The sequence below is a fragment of the Hippopotamus amphibius genome, chromosome 1 (genome assembly GCF_030028045.1).
Source record: "Hippopotamus amphibius kiboko isolate mHipAmp2 chromosome 1, mHipAmp2.hap2, whole genome shotgun sequence".
NCBI classification, from domain to species: Eukaryota; Metazoa; Chordata; class Mammalia; order Artiodactyla; family Hippopotamidae; genus Hippopotamus; species Hippopotamus amphibius.
Window position 1 is genome coordinate 216,379,862 of NC_080186.1, and position 21,382 is coordinate 216,401,243.

General features: G+C 41.2%; 1 protein-coding gene across 1 annotated transcript in view; it reads right to left on the minus strand.

The window, feature by feature from the left end:
• The window catches only part of IQGAP2 (IQ motif containing GTPase activating protein 2), a 228,687-nt gene that overhangs the window by 22,250 nt on the left and 185,055 nt on the right, over positions 1 to 21,382 (minus strand). The window contains 6 exon segments of the mRNA XM_057740854.1: positions 1,961 to 2,193; positions 2,618 to 2,702; positions 3,053 to 3,193; positions 4,615 to 4,839; positions 7,051 to 7,214; positions 16,642 to 16,791. Of these exon segments, the coding sequence (XP_057596837.1) occupies positions 1,961 to 2,193; positions 2,618 to 2,702; positions 3,053 to 3,193; positions 4,615 to 4,839; positions 7,051 to 7,214; positions 16,642 to 16,791 (998 nt within the window).

Consider the following 21,382-nt stretch of genomic DNA (forward strand, 5'->3'; position numbering starts at 1 on the left):
TGGCGAGGAAATCTCCAGTGATGGCTAGTGCTGTGTTTTCTACCGCACACCTTGAGGGGCCTGTTCCTGCATCTTCCAGGCTGGCTCCGGACCGTGAAGCCGAGTCCACGTTTCTAGATGTTGGACCCAGGTTCTTAGACAGGAACAGAGCAGTTAGGGCCTCAGGCCCTGTGATGGACACAACGTAATCCAATTATGGGCAGGTCATTCAAAAAATATGATTTTAAAAATGCCCCCTGAAATCTAAACAAAAATGTCAAGACTGACGTCCCCTGATCTAAGAAGTATCAAGTCTTTTTAGAGAAAACGATCCAAAAAGCAATTAGTCAAATTTGCTGCTTTAATTGGCACAAACTCCTGGGGCCTTCAACACCCTTTCCTAGTTTCTGTTACCAACTTGACAAAAATTCAAGTTAAGCCTACCCTCCTCGTGGATCCAGACAACAGTTGCTGGCTGGAAAGGCTGTTAAGACCAGACACACAGACACATACAAGGCCCCCTTCCCCCAGTGTTCAGACTCTAAAAAGTCTGCTATCTTAAGCTACAGCAAATTTCATCAGAGAGATGGAGAAAAGCCAGGTGTGTTGTGATCCTGGTTTACGAGGGATTCTTTGCACAGGTAGAGGAGGTATTTTCTTCTATAAATTTGTAAATGTTTCATATGCCTGAAATTATCCCTGGTATAATCTCCTAAGGGCACCCAAAGCTTGTACACCAGAGAGACCTCTGGCTTCCCACCCCACGGCCGCGGGAGGCTGAACGGCAGGTAGCCGCGTTCCCACGTGACAACTGGTCTTCCTGCACTTTTTGGCTATAATTTTTCATGATTGCTGAGCAGCATAAAGGATAAACGTGAGTGGAAGGGGAAAAAAAAGATGAATTTAAGAGACGAGGGCAGGCTTTTGGTTTTGTTTCCTTTTAAACGCAAAAGAGTTGGAAACAAAGGTGTTTGGTAGGAACAATCTGAGGAAAAAAGGAAGTAAAAAGAGGTTCTAATAGCAGATAAGGATTTGCAAGAAAAGGATGTTACTTTTTTAGTCAATGAGGAGACCTAAAATTAGCAGCTTCAGGAAATCAAGACTTCCCATAGCAACAGGATTTTGGGGGAAGTTTCTTACGACAGGCCACAAATTCCAGAGATCAATGATCATGAACTACCTCTGTCAGGAGATAAACCACTAATCTAGAGGAAAACTGAGGAATGGGAAATTATCATTTTCCAAGTGAGGCGTAAAAGAGGCCACATGGATGTCACACTTGTATAACCGACCGAATGGCAGAAAAGAGAAAACGGATGCCAGGATGAACGTTCTTCCTCAGAGAGCCTCAGGGGGAGTGCGTCTTCCTGCCAGACTCACTCTTCCCACGTCCCTGTGGAATGACTACTGAGATGATATGGAAAGCTTATAAAGTCAATAGATATGTCTTACATGTGTATGTAAGAGATGTCTGAGAATAGAACAGAACCTATTCACACACAGTCCCCACCTGACATAAAAGCTGGATTTTCCCAACCTTCCAAAACCAACTACTCAGTTTCCTACTATTGTTTGATGCAGATAACTAAGTTTTTCCTGAATGGACAAAACAAAACCCTCTTTTTAAGTTCAGAAAAGCAGAAGTTAGCTGTTTTGATTCTTTCCTTCTAAGTACTACAAGCCTAAAGCACACCAAGAAGATTAAATATTTCTTTTTGTCAAGAGCAGAAATCTTACATATGGGGATACTCAATCTAACAGGGGCACCAGGGGCGGGGGATGCGATGGGGAGCACCAGACAGCAGGAACCCGGCCAGCTCGCCCCTCCGTCCTCTTTCCCCACAGCGGCAGCCAGTACAAGCAACGCGTGCAGCGCCCCGAGGGTCCTGCCCCCACCCCTACCCCCAGCTCTGGGCACAGAACGACACGTTATTCTGCCCACCATCTTGCAAGTTTCTCCAAAGGTAATGACCCCTCTCACCTGAACTCCTGATACGTCTCTGACAAATAATCGTTCATAGATGAGAGATGCTCATTTTCTCCTTCGAAGAGCTTGTTGGAGGCTGCATGCTGAAGGACCTTGGCCACCGATCCCAAGTTTCTCCTCTGGTCGGAATTTATCTGACCTCCCGCTGTCATGTCGATGATGTCAAAGCCGTCTGGGGCGACGATGGCTGGGTTCATGTACCGATAGTACAGGAGGTTTCCTACAATCTGGAGTGACGCAGAAGAAGAGGCTGTGTTTGAGAGAGAAAACTCAAGAGTCTGGAGGGTTTTTTAAAAGTTAGTATTAATTGACAGTTCCCAAGACAGCAAATCGTTTTCCGATCTGAATCCTAAGAAGGAGTTAAGTAAAGGTAGTGAATATAATCACACATTCCTGATAGAGTCACAAAGTTATTTTTGGTGAAAATATGCTATTGCCTCCCCCTGGCCTCCCGCCAAATCCTCTGATATAAAGATCTTATTCCCAATTAACTTCATAATAATCAATAGTCTTGAGAGCCATTAGCGATAGAAGACTTGTAGCTTATTATAAATTGTCATACAAGGGGAAAAATTTTACAAAATGGTGTGTTGGTAATTTTGGCTCCTACCCCCAAGAGAAGCTATGGTAAGATTGCTCTTGAAAATCTACCTTTAATAGCTCATCTTCTGTTGCATCGGGAAATTTCTCATGGATCGAATTCTTCAGTACTTTGGCTATATACCTCAATCCATAACTACATGGAAAACAGATGACAAAAGAAAATAATGGCAAAAGGCTAAGAGAGGAAGAAACATACAGCAATTGTTCCAGTCAACTAAAGGCGAGCAGTTTTCCTAAAAAATTAAACACAAAATGTGATGGTAACAGAATCACAGGACTGACACGGATGATCGTAACTGAGTGCTGTCTGGTACTGTTCCTTGGGGAACAGTTATGAATTTAAAATGCAAATGTTGGCAGACTTTGAAACTACTAAATGCAATATGAGGAAAACTCCTATCTTCACTATTGGGGTTTATTTTACGCAGCATTTCAAGAACTTCCAGCGAAGAAAAAGTTAAAGCTGATACATAGACAACTTACGGCAGCAGATCAAGAGAAGAGATGATAGAATTCAGGACTTTGTCGGTGACCCTTCTCAGGTTCTCAATGGACGCCTCCAGCTTGTTTCTCACTTCTGGGTATGTCAGAGCTTGTTCTGTGGTCACGTCGTAAGGCAGGTTGCTGCAACCACAGCAAGGGTTTCCGATTAACTGGGGGCTTAGGTACAAGTATTTGTATCCTTGCCAAGTTGGTCTACGGTCAAGCTTTGTTTCATGAACTAGAGTTTGCCCACTGACTCCAATGATAAAATGTTTGCTTGGGGGTGGGGTGGGGAGACCCCGTGTGCCCACGTGGAACCTCTGCCACCAGAGCAGCACGGTGACTCCAGGCTCTCCATTTGGGCCCTTCTGGCAAAATAACAGGCAGATCCAGGGCATCTAGACCTAGCTTACTTTCTCTCTCCCTCTTGCTTCATCTCTTTTTAATGATAGAGAGTTGTATGTTCTTTACAGAAAAAGTTGCATATAAGCCAACAAGAAAAGAACACTGACCCAGAGACAACTTTTCCTGTCTTAGTATATAACTTTCTGGGTCCTCGGCTATGCATGTGTATATCTGGGTGTCATGCAGTACGTGTCTATACACACCCCATATAGATCCTACGTGTGTGTGTATATACATGCATCTATTTTTTATATATAGAAAATGAGTCACTGGACCAAATTACAACCAAAAACTATATTATGAACATTTTCCCCAGGCCAACAAATATATTTCTATGCCACTATTCCAAATACTTACTTACTACTCCATTATGTTGTACAAACATTTATTTAACAGATTCCCAAAGCTAAATATTTTGACCTTCCCCAACTTTTGTGATTACAAGCTGGGACAACCAGCCATGTAATTCTCTGTGCATATCTTAATGATTTCACAAGGCATCCTATTGCAGGAAATAAAAGGCTGGGATTGCCTGGATCTACAGACCGCTGCCTAGAATAAGCCAATCCTCCCACCCCCCGGCTTGTTGATGCTTACGTGTTCAAGTTACTCACTTGGTAATTGTAAAAAAAAAAAAAAAAAAAAAAAAAAAAGTAGGTATTATCAGGTGAAGAGACAGTGTGTACCACTTCCAGGTCTAGGTTTAGAAACATACAAAGGAAAACCAAGGGAGAGAACTACAGAAATTGTGGCTTTGGGAACAACTGACACCGAAATCTGAAAATCCCAGGTACCATCAAGATGAGTGGGAATCCAAGAATGTGGCCTGCATGGGTATGTTAAAGGGAGCTACCAACATCTCAGATTGAAAAGTAACTTTGTGTTGTGAATCTTGTTCTTTTAACAGAGTTTAGAGTTTAAGAATATGTATATTGGAGTGGGATGAATTGGGAGACTGGGATTGCCATATATACATTACTAATAAGAAAAAAAATATCAAATTGTACAATTCAAGTATATGCAGTTTACTGTAGGTCAATGGTATCTCAATAAAAGTTCTTAAAAATAAAATAAAATACACTATTAAAAAAAAAAAGAATACACATAAAAATGATCATAAAGCACGACTGAAAAGCAGCATCGCCTGGCTTTGCTACCTGGCTTCTCCAGTCTGTGTCTCGAGTTGGTTCACCCAGGTCTTGTACACCTCGACGGGGCTTGTGTTGATGATCAGGGACCTGTCATCGATGATCTCTTTCACCACTGGAGCCAGGAGCTGGCGCAGTGTGTTCTGTCCACGGGCACCTCTGTTGAAGCTGACAACCATCTTGATGACCGTCGGGTTCCCAGTAACTATGTCCTGGACCTGGTCCACTTTTGATCTAAAAAAGGCCCGGACCAAACAAAGTGGTTTGCCTCTATGGATAGCGTTTTAAACAGTGTATATTCTCTCTGGCAGGCAAGGGCTTTGGGGGGCTGTATTTTTCTCCATTGAAGATCAAAGACAGTGTGATTTAAAAGGACGTTGTCTCCCATCTCTATTTGGTGAGGACCCCTGAGCCAAAGGAGACTTTTGGGGGACATGCTCCACATGCCATCTTTTGTAATACGAACTCTGAGTCTGAAACCTGCAGGAAGTTAGCGCAAAGCTTTCTCTCTAAGGATGGCCATTCTACCCACCTCCATCGCTAGACAACACGCCTGACCCATTTGGCCAAAGGTCTGCAGTGGTAATAGGACCTGTAGAGTAGGCTCTACAGTGCGTGATTGTAATTTATCAGGCGTTATTGGAAGACGGAGTGTCCATTAACAAAGTGGGTCTCAGAATCCCCATTTTTTTTTTATTAAAAAAATAAAAAGAAGCTATCATTTGTAAGCTGAGTGTTTCTTATTCAAGAAATTTAAGGATCTAAAAATAATTTCTCAGCTTTAATTCCAATCTAGAAGGCAGGAATGAACTAAACATGGACCTAGACGAATAGTGATACTGGGGGGCAGTGTACAAGTATGACGCTCCCTGTCTCTTTCCTGGGAGGTAGCCTTGAATTTCCAATATTCTACTGGATGGTTTCACCCACATGTTGTACACCTAAAACTCAACCTCAGTGTTGAAAATCTAATCTGTGTCTTTTTCCTTTGCACTCCCCCCACCCCCCCATTTCCCTGAACTGTGTACCTCCAATTCAACCTGTTCAGACACACTAGCAGATCAATCTTCTAAAAACTCAGTGTGATCACATCAAAAACCTTGCACACGTACCCCCCAAAAAATAATTAAAAAAACAAAAAACAAAACAAAAAAACCTTGCACAGCTTTCCAGACAGTAAAAAGATCCTCAGTACTCAGTGTCTCCCATGATCTGGCCCAACCTTCCTTTCCTGCTGGCCGCTAATTAAGTCACCTCTTGGCTAGACTAATCTACTTTCTTTCTTGTCCCTTGGCCCGTGCTGTTTCTGTCACCATTATGCCTTATTTCCCCTTTCCATTTCTTGTTATAAAAACTGTAGATATTCTTCAAGGTATTGGGTCAATCCCTTCCTCCTCCATAAAGTCTTTATCGATCGACTTAATTGGAGCTTTTCTATCCATTCCTGGGATCTGTTACACTGTGCATATCATTCATTTAGTACTTATCTTGTTCTACTGCATAGCATTGCTATTGCTCATGAATCCTATTTCTCATGCTGCATTATAGACACCGTGAGGGCACAGGTGCCTGGCTAATAGCTTCGGAGACCCACAGAATTAGCATCACTTAAGGGATCCAGAAGTAAGGAAGATGGTTAACATCCATCTAATTGGCTAAGGGCATTTATCATGGGGTCCCCATCCCCCATTCACTGCCTACACATTTTTTACGTTGAGTCAGAAAATAAATTAGCAAAAAGCAGCTTAAATTACAGTAAGAAGGAAAAACTATTTAGCAGAGAGCATTATCCTCATCTGTTTATGGCTTTATTACTCACATAACTTTAATTAACTTTTCTCATTGACTTTCAAAGAGCCTTGTATACTTGGAAAATCATAAGTGAATTTAGTGGGACTTCCCTGGTGGCTCAGTGGTTAAGAATCCACCTGCCAATGCAGGGGACATGGGTTTGATCCCCGGTCCAGGAAGATCCCATATGCCGTGGAGCAACTAAGCCCGTGCGCCACAATTACTGAGCCTGTGCTCTAAAGCCTGCATGCTGCAACTACTGAAGCCTGCACACTTAAAGCCTATGCCCTGCAACAAGAGAAGCCACTGCAATGAGAAGCTCGTGCACTGCAACAAAGATTAGCCCCCACTTGACGCAACTAGAGAAAGCCCGTGTGCAGCAACGAAGACCCAAAGCAGCCAATAAATAAATAAATAAATAAATAAAATTATAAAAAAATATAAGTGAATTTAGCACTAGAAAAGATATCACTGGTGGGAGAAAGTTGTACCTGCATATATCTATGATGATGTAGCAATTTCTGAAGAAATTTGATACATTTTAATATGTATAAATAACTCATAAGAATAACTTTAAAATTATTTTAGTAAATCAGAGATAGCCACCACTAATAAAAGGCCTTGATGTTTTAAAATATATTCTCATATACATACTTTATTTCTTCTTCCAGAGCAGTTTTAAAAAGCTTGAGGAGTAGATATTCTTCCCGTTGGTTGGAAGCATAATTATATAGGGTGAAAATAACAGTGTCCATAAATTTAGTTGACTTGTTCTGTGGCATCTGGAAGATCAGCTTAGCCAGGTATAAAGGATTTGTCTAAAGGAAAGAGAGAAGAACCCCCACCCCATAAAACTATATGTTAATACATCATTAAAGCAGAGAGGAGTATACAGTCCCTTGTATTTAATGACCTATTACGTATAAAGCATATAGAAGAGTATCTGGCACATACTAAGACTTCAAAAGGTAGCAGATAATAATACTACTAAACTCTGGGAAGTTATATTAGAAAGTTATGGTAGGATTTAAATTTTATACACTATACATGACATATTTAATGGAATACAATCGTATTATGTACACTTTGCACCATTCACCATTTGGAGGCACATATTAACATTTATTGTAGAGACACAGACAACAGAGGGGGGCAGCTGACAGATCTGGTACCCACAGAGACTGGCAAGAATGGATCAAGGGCTGTGCTAAATAGATTGTCCTAGAACGACTGAGGAATGAATAGAAGGAAACACATCCCATATTCTGAGACTAGGAAGAAAAAGAAAAGGATACATTTACATGTGGAGACAGTGGGATGGCCATGATGTTTTACAAAGCATGAGAAGGTAGGAGCGAGGCAGGGAGGCTGAACAGAGGGGTGAAGGTCAGGATAGTTCATGAGGGAAATGCCAGAAGAAACTGACAGGAAAGAAACCTTTAAAGACTGAAGAGAATTAAAAAAAAAAAATTAAGGGACTTCCTAGGTGGCTCAGTGGTTAAGAATCCACCTGCCAATGCAGGGGACACGGGTACAATCCCTGCTCCAGGAAGATCCCACATGCCGTGGAGCAACCAAGCCCATGTGCCACAATTTTTGAGCCTGTGCTCTAGAGCCCATGAGCTACAACTATTGAGCCCATGTGCCACAACTAGTGAAGCCCATGCACCTAGAGCCTGTGCTCCACAACAAGAGAAGCCACCTCAATGAGGAGCCTGCACACCACAATGATGAGTAGCCCTCGCTTGCCGCAACTAGAGAAAGCCCATGAGCAGCAACGAAGACCCAATGCAGCCAATAAATAAATACATAAATACATAGATAAATAAATTTATATAAAAAAATTGACATGGAGCTCAGCTGAGGATGGAGGTGACACACAGAACCAGTCTTCACAGTAATATGGTTTTTCTGAAGGAGTTACACCAACCAGACGGAGGTTAGGAGGAAAAAAATAATATAAGGTTACAGAGAAACTTGATAGTCCTTCTCTTCATCTTCCTTCCAATGAGAAAAGAAAATTTTCCATATGTGGAAACCAGTATTTAAAATTCTCAAGCAGTTCAGCTTTAAAATTTTTTAAAAAACCCCAATTCTAGTTTAGTTTACTGCTTAGATTTCCTTTTAAGCTCATAATGACTGGCTGAAATTTTGTCAATAAGCAGCCCAGGACAACTTTTTTCTTAGATTTCTGGGGTGATTCTTATCCCACACTAAGCACATGGGCTTTTGAGAAAGGAAAATTACTCTAAAGCCAAAGAAGCCTCATTTCTCTCAGATGACCTAAAAACTTTAAATTTAGGCTCATACAGAAGAGACAAGCCAATAGCAAAACCTATACTAGCTGACCTGCTACACTGGCTAAGAATTTCCAAAGGCAAAAGGAATCCACACCGTTTGCTTTTCTATAGTTTCCTCACTGGTCTTGGGTTAACGTCTCCAAGGCAGACAGGAGAGAAGGTGAAGAAAAATACATGATTTTTTGACACTTCACTCAGTACAACTGAATGGTCATGCTCTGGTTCTATCAGTTTTGGATTGTTTCCAGAATAAACCTTGAGGGATTATTCTAAACACACCCCTATGCTTTTTCTCCTGCTCGTTAATGAGCCTCCACTTACATAGCAGGGTAAACTGTACAAATCTTAGGCTGCTGACTAAAATTTCACCTTCCTAAATGACACAAATTCCATCAAAATCCAAAACTAGAAAACTAAATCCTGAAGAAGCTTCATACACTTGTAAGTGCATGGATGTCAAAAATGATAAATGTGAGAACCTATCGTACAGCACAAGGAACTCTACTCAGTGCTCTATGGTGACCTAAATGGGAAGGAAATCCAGAAAAGAGGGGATATATGTATACATATAGCTGATTCACTTTGTTGTACAATAGAAACTAACACAACATTGTGAAGCAACTATATTCCAATAAAAAATTAATTTAAAAAATGATAGCTCTGGGGTGGCTGAGAGGAGCCTGCTGCTTGTGGCTTACTGGCCCTGAGAGGGGGTTTTGGGAGGGTGTTCCTAGCAGCTGCCGAAACCATTTGTTTTGGAGATCCTCCCTGTTTCTCCCCTGCTCAACACTGGCTGCCAACTGACACTTTTTCTTGGTGGAACGGAAACATGCATCTGGACGAGCTGATGAACTCCAAGACCAACTGTTTGTAATAGTTCAGGGCTGAAAAATACTTGTTTTAAATACAAGCCACTCTTCCCATCATGGCAGCTCCTGCTGGCAGGTATCTCCCTCCCACCTCTTCCTGGCTTGGCTGGCCCCAGGCGCTGTTTCCACCTCGCCGGTTCTTGGAGCTGCTGCCACCCTCGGCCTAAGAGGGGGGAAAATGGTGGCGAAGTAGAAGGACATGGAGTGCATCTCTCTCCACAGATACATCAGGAGTACATCAAAAGATGCTATAATTCCCACAGAAAACCAGCTGAACACCAGCAGAAGACCTTGGACACCAGAAAGGACTGCAAAGATCCCAACATAACTGGGATGAGCGACCACTGGAGTCTGGATTCCTCGACCAGAAGTCAAGTCGGAGGCTCTGGGGGGGAAGCACTGAGTCCAGGACGCCAGACCACTAGAGAGTCCTCAGCCACAGGGAAGATTAACTGCAGAGAATTCTCACAGAGGCCTCTATCAGAGTCTAAGACCCGCTTTCGCCCGACTGCCAGCAACTGCCAGTGCTGGACCCCTCACACCAAACTACAAACAAGACACAAACCCACACATCAGCACACAGACTACTTAAAGCCATATTACGCTTATAAATACCCTAAAACACACTACCTGACACAGCCCTGCTCATCAGAGGGAAAAGACTCAGATCCACACACAAGAAAGCAGGCACAGACCCTCCCATCAGGAGGCCTACTCAGGACACTGGACCAACCCCACCAAAAGGGGGCAGAGGGCAGAAACAAGAGGAGTTACTGCTAGGCAGCATAGGGAAAGGAGACAGCAAATCCTATAAATTAGACAAAATGAGAAAACAAAGAAACACCTTGCAGGCAAAGGAGCAGGAAAAAACCCCACAAGACCAAATAAATGAAGAGGAAATAGGAAAATTGCCTGAAAAAGAATTCAGAGTAATGATAGTAAAGATGATCCAAAATCTTGACAAAATAGAGAAAATATGAGAAACATTTAATAAGACCTAGAAGAACTAAAGAGCAAACAAACAGTAATGGACAACAAAATAACCAAAATTAAAAATACTCTAGATGGTATAAGCAGCAGAATAACTGAGGCAGAAGAACAAGTAAGTGGGTTGGAAGATAGAATGGTGGAAATAACTGCCACAGAACAGGAAAGAAAAAAAAGAATAAAAAGAATGGAAGACAGTCTTAGAGACCTTGGTGACAACATTAAGCACACCAACATTTGAATCATAGGCATCCAAGAAGAAGAAGAAAAAAAGAAAGGGTCTGAGAAAATATTTGAAGAGGTTATAGTGGAAAACTCCCCCAACATGGGAAAGGAAATAATTAATCAAGTGCAAGAAGTGCAGAGAATCTATACAGAATAAACCCAAGGAGAAACACACCAAGACACATATTAATCAAACTAATGAAAATTAAACACAAAGAAAAAATATTAAAAGCAGCAAGAGAAAAGCAACAAATAACATACAAGGGAAAACCCATAAGGATAACAGCTGATCTTTCTGCAGAAACTCTGCAGGCCAGAAGGGAGTGGCAGGATATACTGAAAGTCCTGAAAGAGAAAAACCTACAGCCAAGAATACTCTCCCCAGCAAGAATCTCCTTCAGATTCAATGGAGAAATCAAAAGCTTTACAGACAAGCAAAAGTTAAAAGAATTCAGCACCACCAAGCCAGCCTTACAGTTGCTAAAGGAACTTCTCTAGGCAGGATACACAAGAGAATGAAAAGACCTACAAAAACAAACCCAAAACAATTAAGAAAATGGTAATAGGAACACACATGTCAATAATCACCTTAAATGTAAATGAATTAAATGCTCCAACCAAAAGACACAGACTGGCTGAATGGATACAAAAACAAGACCCCTCTATATGCTGTCTGCGAGAAACCCACTTCAGACCTAGGGACACATACAGACTGAAAGTAGGGGTTGGAAAAAGATATTCCATGCAAATGGAAGTCAAAAGAAAGCTGGAGTAGCAATACTCATTGCAGACAAATTAGACTATTACAAGAGACAAGGAAGGACACCTACTTAATGATCAACGGATCAATCCAAGAATTAGATATAACAACTGTAAATATCTATGTACCCAACATAGGAGCACCTCAATACATAAGGCAAATGCTAACAGCCATAAAAGGGGAAATCAACAGTAACACAATAATAGTAGGAGACTTGAACACCCCACTTACACCAATGGACAGATCATCCAAACAGAAAATAAATGAGGACACACAAGCTTTAAATGACACATTAGACCATCTCGACTTCATTGATATTTATAGGACACTCCATCCAAAAACTACAGAATACACTTTCTTCTCAAGTGCACACAGAACATTTTCCAGGATAGATCACATCTTGGGTCACCAATCAAGCCTGGGTAAGTTCAAGAAGACTGAAATTATATAAAGCACTTTCTCAGACCACAATGCCATGAGACTAGATATCAATTACAGGAAGAAAATTATAAAAAATACAAACACATGGAGGCTAAAGAACACATTATTAAACAGCCAAGAAATTACTGAAAAAATCAAAGAGGAAATCAAAAAATACCTAGAAACAAATGACAATGAAAACACAACCCAAAACCTATGGGATGCAGCAAAAACAGTTCTAAGAGGGAAGTTTATAGCAATACAGTCCTACCACAAGAAACAAAAAAATCTGGAATAAACAACCTAACCTTACACCTAAAACAATTAGAGAAAGAAGAACAAAGAAACCCCAAAGTGAGGAGAAGGAAAGAAATCATAAAGATCAGATCAGAAATAAATGAAAAAGAAAGGAAGGAAACAGTAGCAAAGATCAATGAAACTAAAAGCTGGTTCTTTGAGAAGATAAACAAAATTGATAAACCATTAGCCAGACTCATCAGGAAAAAAAGGGAGAAGACGCAAATCAACAGAATTAGAAATGAAAAAGGAGAAGTAACATCTGACACTGCAGAAATACAAAAGATCATGAGAGACTACTGCAAGCAACTATATGCCAATAAATTGGGTAACCTGGAAGAAATGGATACATTCTTAGAAAAGTACAATCTTCCAAGACTGAACCAGGAAGCAACAGAAAATATGAACAAATCAATCACAAGTACTGAAAGTGAGACTGTGATTAAAAATCTCCCAACAAACAAAAGCCCAGGGCCAGATGGCTTCGCAGGTGAAGTCTATCAAACATTTAGAGAAGAGCTAACACCTATCCTTCTCAAACTCTTCCAAAATATCGAAGGAGGAGGAACACTCCCAAACTCATTCTACAAGGCTACCCTCACCCTGATACGAAAGCCAGGCAAAGATGTCACAAAAAAAGAAAATTACAAGCCAATATCACTGATGAATATAGATGCAAAAATCCTCAACAAAATACTAGCAAACAGACTCCAACAGCACATGAAAAAGATCATACACCATGATCAAGTGGGGTTTATCCCTAGGATGCAAGGATTCTTCAATATATGCAAATCAATCAATGTGATATATCATATTAACAAATTGAAGGATAAAAACCATATGATAATCTCAATAGATGCAGAAAAAACTTTCGACAAAATTCAACATCCATTTATGATAAAAACTCTCCAGAAAGTGGGCATAGAAGGAAATTACCTTAACATAATAAAAGCCATATATGAGAAACCAACAGCCAACATCATTCTAAATGGTGAAACACTGAAAGCATTCCCTCTAAGGACAGGAACAAGACAAGGGTGCCTACTCTCACCACTATTATTCAACATAGTTTTGGAAGTGTTAGCCACAGCAATCAGAGAAGAGAAAAAAATAAAAGGAATCCAAACTGGAAAAGAAGAAGTAAAAGTGTCACTCTTTGCAGTTGACATGATATTATACATAGAAAACCCTAAAGATTCTACCAGAAAACTGCTAGAACTAATCGATGAATTTAGTAAAGTAGCAGGATACAAAATTAATGCGCAGAAATCTCTTGCATTCCTATACACTAACAATGAAAGAGCAGAAAGAGAAATTAAAGAAACACTCCCATTTACCACTGCAACAAAAAGAATGAAATACCTAGGAATAAACCTGCCTAAGGAGGTAAAAGACCTGTATGCAGAAAACTATGAAACTGATGAAAGAAATCAAAGACGATACAGATGGATGGACATACTATGTTCTTGGATTGGAAGAATCAATATTGTGAAAATGACTGTACTACCCATAGCAATTTACAGATTCAACGCAATCCCTATCAAATTACCAACGGCATTTTTCACAGAACTAGAACAAGAAATCTTACGATTTGTATGGAAACGCGAAAGACCCAGAATAGCCAAAGCAATCTTGAGAAGGAAAGAGAGAGTTGGTGGAATCAGGCTTCCTGACTTCAAACTATACTACAAGGCCACAGTGATCAAGACAGTATGGTAGTGGCACAGAAATAGAAAGGAAGATCAATGGAACAGAATAGAGAACTCAGAGGTAAGCCCAAGCACACATGGGCACTTTATCTTTGACAAAGGAGGCAAGAATATACAATGGAAAAAAGACAGCCTCTTCAATAAGTGATGCTGGGAAAACTGGACAGCAACATGTAAGAGAGTGAAATTAGAACACTTCCTAACACCATACACAAAAATAAACTGAACATGGATTCAAGACCTAAATGGAAGGCCAGACACTATAAAACTCCTAGAGGAAAACGTAGGCAGAACACTCTATGACATACATCAAAGCAAGATCCTTTGTGACCCACCTCCTAGAATCATGGAAATAATATCAAGAATAAACAAATGGGACCTCATGAAACTTAAAAGCTTTTGCACAGCAAAAGAAACCATAAACAAGACACGAATACAGCCCTTAGAATGGGAGAAAATACTTGCCAACGAACCAATGGACAAAGGATTAATTCCAAAATATACAAGCAGCTCATTAAGCTTAATACCAGAAAAGCAAATAACCCAATCCACAAATGGGTGGAAGACCTAAACAGACATTTCTCCAAAGAAGACATGCAGATGGTTAACAAACACATGAAAAGATGCTCAACATCACTAACTATTAGAGAAATGCAAGTCAAAGCCACAGTGAGATATCATCTCACACTGGTCAGAATGGCCATCATCAAAAAATCTAGAAACGATAAATGCTGCAGAGGGTGCAGAGAAAAGGGAACCCACCTGCACTGTTGGTGGGAATGTAAACTGATACAGCCACTATGGAGAACAGTATACAGGTTCCTTAAAAAACCAAAAATAGAACTACCACATGAACCAGCAATCCCACTCTTGGGCATGTACCCTGAGAAAACCATAATCCAAAAAGAAAACATGCACCACAATATTCATTGCAGCACTATTTACAATAGCCAGGACATGGAAGCAACCTAAATGTCCATCAACAGATGAATGGATAAAGATGTGGCACATATATACAATAGAATATTACTCAGACATAAAAAGGAATGACATTGAGTTATTTGTAGTGCGGTGGATGGACCTAGAGACTATCATACAGAGTGAAGTAAGCCAGAAAGAGAAAAATAAATACCGCATACTAACTCATATATATGGAATCGACATAAATGGTACTGATGAACCCAGTGACAGGGCAAGAATAAAGATGCAGATGTAGAGAACGGACTTGAGGACACGGGGGCGGGGGTGTGTGTGAAGGGGAAGCTGGGACGAAGTGAGAGAGTAGCATTGACGTATATACACCACCAAATGTAAACCAGATAGCTGGTGGGAAGCTGCTGCATAACACAGGGAGATCAATTCGATGATGGGTGATGACTTAGAGGGCTGGGATAGGGAGGGTGGGAGGGGATATGGGGATGTATGTATAAATACAGCTGATTCACTTTGTTGTACAGCAGAAACTGGCACAATAGTGTAAAGCAATTATATTCCAATAAAGAGCTTAAAAAAGTGATAAAGGCCTAAGATTACATTTCTAACTGGCGGATGCCTATTAACCCAATTTCAGCAGACCTCCCCCACCTAGTGTGAGTCCCCTTTCTTTCTGGAAAGGAAGCTGTTGTTAAGGGGTGGATTCCATGGACCATCCCGTTTTAACATTTTTCCTTCTATGCTGCCACATCGTGGACATCTGGGGTACTACACCCACTGTCCGATCTAGAGAATTCTCACCTCTACCAAAATTAATGTCTCTTCTCTCAACAGGCCTAGCCACACCTCGTTTACAGTTTGGGTAATGTGTTCTCTGGGAACCTAACGCCAGTGATGTCCTCAAGCAAAGATTCAAGCATCTCCACGCCCTGACAGAATCGCTGCCACCAGCAGCGGCCCCAGAGACACTTGACTTTCAAGGAAGAACTGCTGATCCACCGTTTTTAGGAAAGTTTTCCTGCCAAGGGGAGGCTTTGTTTGTATCTCTCACTATTGCTCACTGTTTCCTTTGGGATTAATTGTATGTGCTGGTGGGCAGATGAGGTTAATCAATGGTCAGACAAACAAAAAACCTAGTCCACCAGAGTCCAGCTGTAACCCGTTCAGCTTTGTTCTCACCCACACCCTGGGAAGCAATGGAAAATTACTGCTCATTTAGATCACAGTGATGCCATGGAAATAACGAAATAAAAAAGGAATCCTATTTCCCTAATCCAAACTCTCTGGCTTGTTCCTCAAAAGAAGGGCAGGCTGGTTCTGGTACAGATCTGTTTTTCATACAGTCACTTTAATGATTTCATGTTTGACAGCATCTGCTTATGTTATTATTAGATTCATACTGTTTTCACCGATAACTGCAGTATAATGTAGTCATAAAGATCATGACTGACGTTTTAAGTCAAACTGCCAGAGTCCCCATACTCTTGCTTTCCCATTTACTGGCTGTGTCTCAGCTTTCTCATGTGTATTATGGGAATATCAATAAGTTATTTTTTGATGGTTCTCAGGGTTGTGGTAAGAATTAAAATGAGATAACATATGTAAAGCATCTAGAATAGCACTTGGTACTTAACAGTGCTCAGAACATGTAAACTATGATAGCCTAGCACGGGAGAACGGTTGTAAAACACCAACGTGGAACATAGCAGTGACCCAAAACTCACAGTGAAAGGAATGGTTCTCACCTGTAAAAGATAAAAAAGCTGCTGATATGTTTCCAGTGTTTTTCTTCTCTCCTTACTCAAACTTTTGATCCCTTGGTTGTCAGTGTTATTCAGTATTTGCATTTCTCCACCTTTTTTCTTATTCAGTTTCGTTCTATGTGAAATTACATCCTGGAAAACATTTTCATGAAATTACTACTTTTTTAAGCTGGTACTCCTCCTTTACCTCCTCCCTTCACAGACACGCTGAGACACACATGGTTGGAAAGATTAATTTTCCACATTTCCCTCGTGAAGAAACAAAGGAGTAGAGAATGTTAGAGACATTAAGAAAATTCAAATTGCAGGTGAATTTGGCTTTTGTAATATTTGTTCTTCAAAGTTGTACGCATTTGCCCTTGGGATGTAATGCAGGCCCCGAGACAATTCAATGGGGAGAGAACAGTCTTTTCAAAAAATCATGCTGGGACAACTGGATATTCAGGTTCAAAAGAAGTCAGACCTCACCCCCGTAAACAAAAATTAACTCAAAAGAGATCAAAGAACTAAATGTAGGAGCTAAAACTATAAAACTCTTGTAAGAAAACCTAGGCAAAAATATTTATTACCCTGGATTAAGCAACGGTTTCTTTTAGGTGTGTGTGTGTCATAATTTATTTAATCATATTCCTTTTGATGGACAGTTTCTTTACATTTTATTACTGTTTCAGAGAGTGCAGTGAACCTTCTTGTCCATGCATCTTTGTGCATGTAGGTAATGGTTTCTTAGATATGATACCAAAAGCACTAGCAACAAAAGAAAAAATAAAGCAGACTTCATAAAAATTTAAACCTTTGTGCTTCAAAGTACACTGTCAATAAAGAAAACCCACAGAATGAGAGAAAATACCTGCAGAACTATTGATTGGATAAGGGACTTGTATCCACAATATACTATACAGAACTCCTACATCTCAAAAATAAAAAGAAACATAGCCCAATTAAAAAATGGGCAAAGGATTTGAATAGACATTTACCCAAAGAAGATCTACAAATGGCTAATAAGCACATGAAGAGACGCTCCACATTCATAGTTATCTGGCAGTTCCTCAGAAGTTAAACGCAAGTTACCATATGACCCAGCAATTTCACTGTTAGGTATATGCTGAAGAGAACTGAAAACATGTCCACAGAAAAACATGTACGTGAATGCTCATAGCACAATTACTCATAACAGCTGAGAAGAGGAAACAACTCGTCTCCATCAATTGATAAATGGGCAAACAAAATGTGGTATATTCACACCATGGGATGTTATTTATCAGTAAAGAAGAATGAAGTACTGATTCGTGCTACAACATGGGTGAACTTTAAAAACACTATGCTAAGTGAAAGAAGCTGGTCACAATAGACCACATATTGTGTGACTCCATTAATACGAAATATTGAGAACAGGCAAATCTATCAAGATAGAAAGTAGACTAGGGGGGCGGGGGGCGAAGGGGAAGCAAAAGAAAAAAAAAAGAAAGTAGACTAAAGGTTGCTGTGGCTGGGGTTGGAGTGAATAGATGCCTGTTAATGAATACGGGTGTTTTTTCAATTGAAATATTATTTTAGTATATGTGCTGCCAAAGCGAGCACTCAGTTGAAATATTATTCAAGTATTATAAAACTCATCCTCTTAAAGAGTACAGTTCAGTGGTGTTCTGTCTAGTCACAACGCTGTGCAATCGTCACCACAATCTAATTTCAGAACATTTTCTTTGGGGTTTCTTTTTGGGGTGATGAAATGTTCTAGAGTCAGATAGAAGTGATAGCTGCACAATTTGGGGAATATACTAAACACTACTAAACTGTAACCTTTAAAAGAATTGTGGGAAGACATTCCGGAACCTTTCTGAAACCTTGAAAATGTTGAAGTATGTGGGCCGAGCGATGGGATTCAGAATGTCCTGCTTGAGCAGTGGAGGAGCTGAGGGTGCGGGGCATGGAGACTAATATCACCCTGTTTGGTCCTGAGGGATGGCTGGTTAGCCAAAGACGGGTAAGATTCCTCAGAGGAGGAACAACCTAAGACAGGCACAGCCGCAGAGGGGCCAACAGGGGTGGTGCATAGAGCCTTCCTTATATCACCGTGTTTGGCCCTGGAGGATGACTGGTTAGCCAGAGACGGGTAAGATTCCTCAAGGGAGGAACAACCTAAGACAGGCACAGTCGCAGAGGGGCCAACACGGGTGGGGCACAGACCCCTAATATCTGAGAGAGGTCTCCTGCCCCCAGGGCTGTTTTGCTCTCCACCCCCAGCTCAAATCCACACCTGCTCAACTCGGACCCAGGAAGTAAACAAAGATAATTGCCTCAATCATGTGAGGCCTTTGACTGTTTATGAGTGTAACCTGAGAATGTTAGCCCACGAACTCAATAAAAGCAGCCTGGGATGAGTCAGCGGGGCTCTTGATCCGAGAGGTCTTGAGCCCCCCGGTCCCACTTTTCTCTTCAGTCTGTGTCTGTGTCTTCTTCAAGCTTGCGGCACCCGTCACTCACCTCGAGTCGCCGAGCTGGTCTCGGCAAAGAATGAATTATATCTTTTCAATCTGTAAAAGCACTTGCAAAATATATGCAATGTAGAAATCACAAATGGAAGGGAAAAGAAGCCTCTAAATATTTAACAAAATTAAGGGTTCTCCCCCCAATCATGCTCTTTTAACCATTTATAGGGAAACGTGGAAAATGTGTGGCTGAAAATACTGTCAAGTGGTCAAGCCCCCTTCAGGGGCTTAAGGGGTCACAAACTAGAGTAGGTCGTTTAGATGAGGATCTATTAAACATTTTTAGGAAGACCCACAGTAAAAAATACATTTTACGTCTTTTATTAAACATACCCACATGCTCTATACGAAATGATACTCATTCTTACTTTGCTTTTATTCTATTCCATTTTTACAATCTGCTGAAGTGATTTCATGACCCACTAATGGCACGTGACTTACACGAAAGCCACAGCTCTAGAATGCCTCCTCTGCCACGTAACGTTGGGTCGCTGTCCCCGAGGGTAGGTGGTGAGAATGTTGTTTTTCCTAAAACTCCTTCCATCTGCTTCCCTGAGCTCTGAGCCCCACCTCCACAGGAGGACTCTATTTGCAGCCAGTGTCGGGATGCCGCAGCGCTGCTCCTGAGGGGGGCCCTGCGGGCCCTGCGGGCAGTGTTGTGCTGTGCATGCACGGCTGGCCATCCTGCATCCTGGGCCCCTCTCCACCAAAGGCCAGTAGGGACTCCTGTCATTTTGACAACAAAAAATGTGCCCGTCCCCATTTCCAATTATCTCTGGGGATGAGAACCGCTGTAGAGGGCAAGCTCTTCATCTGTTTACCTCCCAGCACCCCCTTCTCCCATAGCTGGGGTCAGCTCATAGCTAGGGAAATAAAGCCAAAAAACCCTTGGAGCTTTGAGATTAGATAGTTCTATGCGGTTCCATCCATTGCCTCCCAGGTCTATGGCTTTACTCTTTTTCATTCTCAGCTTAGAGGGGCAACCTTGACTTAATCCTTTACTTCTGTTCCCCTAATTGTTTATATGGGGAAAGAAGGGCAGTGGATTTGCATGTCTATAAAAAGTTTAAAAAGGCGACATCTCCCCCTTTATTTCACAAATATATAAAATACAGTCAAGATGAAGGAAGTGTCGTTACCACCAGGTGGAGGTTCAGGAGACATCTAGTCAGGCAACGGCCTGACAACCCTTATCTATGAAAAGTCGTAAGACATCACTAGACTAACTGGCTTACGGTTCCATTTAACCCAGGTTTCTCCTCTTCAAATAACTGGTGATGTGTAGATCGTTCAGTTCCTCCATATACATGGAATACATTGATGATCTTGATTTTAAATATATGGAGGAAAAGAATCTTGGTACTTACAACCTCCCCATCACCTGGCCTGCCCCCCCCCCCCCTTATCAGAGCTACTTGCAGTGGAAGTAGCTTGGAAAACTGGACTCTGTTTTGTTGCAGACTTCATCTTTAGGGTAACATTTTTTTGACAGATACAGAAGAGAAGAGAGGATGGGTAAGCAGGCTCTAGGGCAGAACTAAATTCCTTCTCATTATTAATGGATTTGGTGAAGACAGGACAGGAAGAGTACTGGAGGAAGGGAGAGAGCAGCGTCTAATGCTGAGCCCTGGAGGAGACGTGGGAGAGGAGAGAAGAGCCAGCAGCTGTGCTGCGGGAACAGTCCGTCTGCTGGAGATCCAAGTACAAAGCCACACACTTGGGTGTGACAAGCCCTTCTTTCTTCCCTGTGAAATTACACCTGGCTCACAAAAGCTCTGGTGTGAATGGAGGTTTGCTTTGGAAAGCCTGAAGAAGGGGACAAAGGCTAACTCAGACAGGGGTTCCCAAGAGAGACATATGTTTTTTATTAGTAGAAATCTCCTCTCCTCTATTCTTATCAATAAATATTGAACATTTGAGGAATACTGGTTTGAAGGAGCAATGGTATTTCACTTGTTCATAATATTCCCACAGCTCCATGTTGCCTTAATTGTCACCGGCTTTTCTGTTCCCATGGTAACAGGATATCCACATGCAGGTAACATGCTAGGATATACACACTTTTGTAGAAGGTGTGGACTGGGACAAAGGGCTTGGGCTTTGGAGTCATAAAAATATGGGTATCTGCAAAGCATAAGTAGCTTTGTGACCTTGCTCAGCTTAACCTGAGACTCAGTTTCCTTAAATCTTTAAATGGGCTTAATAATAGCAATCTTACCAAGTTGATGTGAAGA